This window comes from Solanum dulcamara, chromosome 3 (assembly GCF_947179165.1).
Source record: "Solanum dulcamara chromosome 3, daSolDulc1.2, whole genome shotgun sequence".
Taxonomy (NCBI): Eukaryota; Viridiplantae; Streptophyta; class Magnoliopsida; order Solanales; family Solanaceae; genus Solanum; species Solanum dulcamara.
Genome location: NC_077239.1, coordinates 1,929,202 through 1,934,735, shown reverse-complemented (window position 1 = coordinate 1,934,735; position 5,534 = coordinate 1,929,202). Strand labels below are relative to the sequence as shown.

The window sequence follows — 5,534 nt, the reverse complement described above, 5'->3', positions numbered from 1 at the left end:
GTTAATTATTTTTCTATTGAGTTAGATATATTTATGCATTGAGATTATTCTTATTTTTATCTCTCATATTATTGAAATTATTGTTCTTGCTACTTCTCCATGAACCCTAATTGATTTGATATTCATGAATATTTTTACATGTGTTTTGAATAAACATGTTGACTTTTAATATTTATTGACAAAAAGAGTGATTTAAATTAATACTATATATGTATTTTATTGAATTTTGAAAAACCAAAAGAATTGATTTAAATAAATTTGAGTAAATGATGTTTTGAGCAAGATGTTTTGATGAGATGTAAAATAATGTTTTGAAGTGTAATGATTGATGAAGAGGTAATAAGATGAGTTTGATGTTTTTCTAATAAGACTAGATGATGATGTTAATATGAGCACATATTTTTGAAGTAGTATTGAGCACCGAGTTGGGTAAGAGTTTAATTGACTCAAACCCCAGAACTACGTAGCCAGCGTAGGATGGAGGCTATACCTTTTAAGTTCCCAAAAGAGGACTTCGATGATTGGATCCAAGATAGTGATGTCCTTTACCCTAGAAAGGTATTGGATGGATGTGGCAACGAAATTGTTTCGTTGTATCATCATTAGCTCATAAGTAATGGTTGTCGGTTAGAGAAACTCCCAACTGGAGTAGTTCTCCTTTGAAACTACTTCTTCTAAGGTATTATTTCTTTCATTTGATGTTGATGATGGCAAGCCCACATAAGTATTCTTATTTTCACTTAAGTCTTCAGCTGATAAACGAATGAGTAATGAGACTAAGTGGTTCTCGCAGAGGCCTGGTTTCTGGTGCCGGCCACGCTTAGGGTACCCTCTCGGGGCGTGACAAAACTCTACATGAAAGATTTATTAATAACCAACATAAATAGTATGCACGTTCATGAAGTCTAAAAATATTTAATCTACAAATACTTTTAGTAATACCTTTAAAAATGAGATTATAAATTGATTGTATATAATGAATAAAAGTATCTTAAGAAGCAAATGAAAAAGTAGACAACCCAAAACTATTATTTTCGGCGACTCTTCACGATCTGTCATTTTATTATATGTCCCAATTAATTTTCTGGTCTTTAGGTATAATCTACCTTGAATTGGTCCACTAACACCCCAGGTTGCTTTATTCGTTCTCTCTAACCAGTATGCTCATTATCTAGATGTCTATTCAATTGATCCGTCTCATCTTTGTTACCTCCGGTCTTATGCTCAAAAATTGCTTGACAAACTTTAAATTGAACTTTAGTTGTTTCGGCTATTCGTTCAAAATAATGTCATACTAAACTAGTTTTTTTTTTCTTTTACAGGCCGTGGAAGAAGATTACTAGTTCTAGTTTAAACATTACCTACAACGACAGTAGGACTAGTTGGTGTATCATCCTCATCCTCATCCTCATTATTATCATTATCATTATTATTTTGTTCTATTTTTACTTCAACTTCATTTGGTTCTTCTATACCGTAAGTTTCTTGATATTCATATTCAGTCATATGATGTGCGACTACACCTATTTCTCCAAATTCACTAGGTAGTGCTTCAGTTATATGAGAATAAAATCTACTTGTACTACCTCTACCGGAACCATTTTTTTCGTACTACCACTATTACCTCTGGGACACAGTATTTTAACACTTTGACCTACTTTTTTTAATTTATTCATTATGCAAGTGAAAATAATAGAAATTAAAAACACAAAAATAAAATATTTAAAAATTCAAGAATTAATATACTAAAAAAAAAGCAAGAGAAGGAACAATTATACCAAATTGCCGGAATCAAAGAAAGAATCACAAAATTCATAAGTGTTAAACACTTTAAAGTTGAAAACTTCACGTGATGTTGTTGATTGCAAAAAATAATAATAAATTGTTATCACTTTAAGAGAGAATTGAGAAATTGAGAGATAATTAGATGATTGTTGTAGGTAAAAATATGGAAGTTCATGATTCGGTTTGAGTCGATATTGATTAAAACCATAACCAAACCAATTTAATCGGTTTTTAAATGTCTAAAATCATAACCAAACCAAGTAAAATAATAACTACCAGTTTGGTTATTGTCGATTTGGTTCAATTTTTTAGTTTATGACTAATCGGGACAATTCAAATATTCTCTTTCTACATTCTTCAAATTTCTTATAAAACTCTTTTTTTCTTACGGCCCACAAGGGCGAACTTTGCTGCATATTGAGGGAAAGATATGCTGATGGCAAATCAGGTGGTCCAAACTTGTAACACAGTTTAGATTTTAAAGAACAAATCAAACGGAGGTTTCAAAATACAAACAACTTTGTCAATTAAAATAAAAAAATATATATTTAAACCAAACTAACTAGAGAATCCATAATATAATCAAAAGTACTTCAACCATCTTCCTTAGCTTAAAGGGAAAAGAGATAGTAGGGTTTTTACGTTTTACCCTTATACTTTAGTGCTTACGACTTATTAGAATTTAGAGTTGGCTTGGATTGTTGAACTTGGACATATTCTTTTAAGACACGAGCCTTAAAAATAAGTAGATCAAAATTAAATTAATAATTAAAAGATATAAAATATCTTTAATTATTTATGTAAAGCTAATATTATACATATAAATAATTATAAATTTTATGTATATAATTATCGGTTTGGTTGGGTTATTTATTTGGTTATTTTTTATCATAACCATAACCAAACTAAATATTATCGGTTTTTCAAATTTAAAACCAAATCAAATCAAATATCAATTTTTTTATTCGATTTGGTTAAATTTTTGATTTGGTTTGTGAGCAGCCCTAATAATGGGACAACAATTGGGTCTTAAATTAGTTTGGGTCAAATGAGTTTGGTCAAAATTAGTTATATAATGAGTCAAGTTCTAACTCAATCCAGGTTTTATTAAATTCAATTTTTTTTAAAAAAAAATTATTTTAGTACCTAATAATTTTTTATTATTATTATAGATATATATAACATATCAAATTGAAAAAAAAAAGTTTTTTAAAAATATTTTAATAACATTTTTCATGAGCTAATTTGAATTATATATCAATTCAATTTTTAATGAGTTAAAATAGGTTGGATTGAAATAGGTTGAGCTAATGAATAAACGGATCACGGACTTGTTATTGCCCTATTTATTTAAAGGGAAACTTACATAAATATACAATATTAAGAAAATATTTACCATCTATAGCAATAATTTTTATTTTCACTGAACACTTATAATACAGTTTTAATACATATTGCAGAGAACTATTTATAAAACATATATAATACAAGTTTTATAGATAGATAATACATTTATCACATACTTTAATAGATTTATAATACATTATGTCAATTTCTTACTACACAAACATGATATATATTTTAAAACACTTATAATATATTTATATTGTATGCATAATTCACTTTTAATACAAGTGTAGATTTATCATAATATTGCTATGTATTGCTATAAATTGTAATAAATAAAAAAAATCACTAAAATCAGTAATTAATTTTAAAAAAGTACTCAATTAAATATTTTTTCCTTATTTAAAAGAGAATTAGAATTGCCGCAATAAGTTCGTTCCTTATTCAAATAAAAGTTGTGAATTACTTGTCAACTCCTTTTCCTTAACGTGTTGGAACTCACTATTATTGTCTGTTTTTTGGTATGCAAAAGTGATAAAAAAAAGTATTTTTTTTTTGAAATAATGGACAAGTAAAAATTAACCAAAAAAAAGTAATTTAATATAACTATAATTGGCAATGTTTTATTTATGGAAATCCTAATTATATTTAGGACAAAGGAAAATAAATTTCCTTGTCCAAGACCTATTCTAACCTCTTTTCCTTGTTGTACTAAACTTGACCACTATAAGTGGTCCCCACACAAAAAGAATCCACTAACAATCACTATTATAACCTAACAAAAATAAGGAATTTAGAAAGAAAACGATTAATAATTCTCTGGTTCGATCCAAATGCAGGATCTAGGTCGAACCAAGTTAAAAATATTTGGACTTGAATATGCTTTGATGCCAAAGTAATCGAAAGAGTAATATTTACGATTGGCCAAACAATAGAAAACACCCTTGTTATCGTGAAACATTGAGAAATATATCTTGTTTCCTAGGCCCTGTGCAACACATGTTTTCAAGAAAGATCCTCCCAAGCTCACGAACAACGTTTTATTATTGTCTAAACTTGTTATTTTTTCCCTTTCCAACACTTCTCCATTCATATTGTACCTCCAAACCTCTACTTCTCCTTCATGGTGAGATAGAAATACAGCTATCATTCCTTCATTGTCGACATCTTCTACCGTGTAAACATGTTGGATTGACTTTTGTTTTCGACGTCGAAAGTAGCTCCCATAAAATTCCCAACTAGGAATTGAGTTTTCGTTGATGGTCAGTATTCCCAAATTTCCTTTGTCTCCCAATACATAGACAATATTGTTTTTGAAAAATATTGGATTATTGCATCCAGTTAAATAAAAATACTTGTATCTATCTCGATCGTATAAGTTATGATACGTCCAATCAATCTCTCCAACTTTGATGATGCATACTTCTGGTGGACAACCAGAGTTCTCCAAACCAACAACAAAACAAGCAAATGACGATGAGTCTGGAGGACACGAAAATGTCCAAGAAGAGAAAATATTCCCATGCTCCTCTAGTAGATCAGGAAGTTCAATTATGTCATTACTAATAGGATTGAAAAAAAACATGCCGCGATTACCATGACTCATTAGCAACCAATTAGCTTTTGAACTTAGAATTCTGGAACCCCTTAATTTGGGGATTGGGATAGATGTAGTCGTCACGATATTGTATACGGGGTGATAGAATTCTACAATTCCGGTATCTCCGCGCAAAGTGAACAAACAAGGCGTTTTCTTTTCTGGTTGACGAGGACGAGGTGGAGGTGTCACGGGTGCGTAGCGCCATCTTTTACAAACGGCACGAAAAGCAAAGTATTCCGCAGCAACAAGACGTGATGATATTAATCCGAGTATGTCCGATGGAATACAATCTGACCACAATGTATCCTCCATTATTCAAAAAGAATTTGGTTTGTGAAAATTTATGGACTTGTTATTACCCTATTTATTTAAACTAGAACTAGAATTGCAGCAGTAAATTCGTTCCTTATTCAAATAAAAGTTGTCAATTACTTGTCAATTCCTTTTCCTTAACGGATTGGAACTCACTATTATTGTCTTTTTTTGGTATGCAAAAGTGATAAGAAAAAGTATTTTTTTTAAAATAGTGGACAAGTAAAAATTAACAAAAAAAAAAGAAGTAATTTAATAGAACTATAATTGGCAATGTTTTATTTATGGAAATCTTATTCAAATAAAAGTTGTCAATTACTTGTCCTATTTTCTTTTTGTTTTAGTGAAAATAAATGTTTTGGTCCTATTGTTTCAAAATTCTGAAGCCCAACCCATTAGGTTAATTTTCTGAAAAAACCCTATCCAATTTTCCAACTCTATCTTCTTGGATTTTCTATCACCTTCTTCCTTTTTTTTCCTGAAAAAAGAA

The 5,534-nt window shown here is 29.5% G+C and overlaps 1 protein-coding gene across 1 annotated transcript; it reads right to left on the bottom strand.

The window, feature by feature from the left end:
* Positions 1-3,940: 3,940 nt before the first annotated feature.
* On the bottom strand, positions 3,941-5,044 carry LOC129881967 (F-box protein At4g00893-like). The gene has a single exon (XM_055956076.1). The coding sequence runs from the start codon at positions 5,042-5,044 to the stop codon at positions 3,941-3,943; it is 1,104 nt and encodes a 367-aa protein (XP_055812051.1).
* Positions 5,045-5,534: the final 490 nt, after the last annotated feature.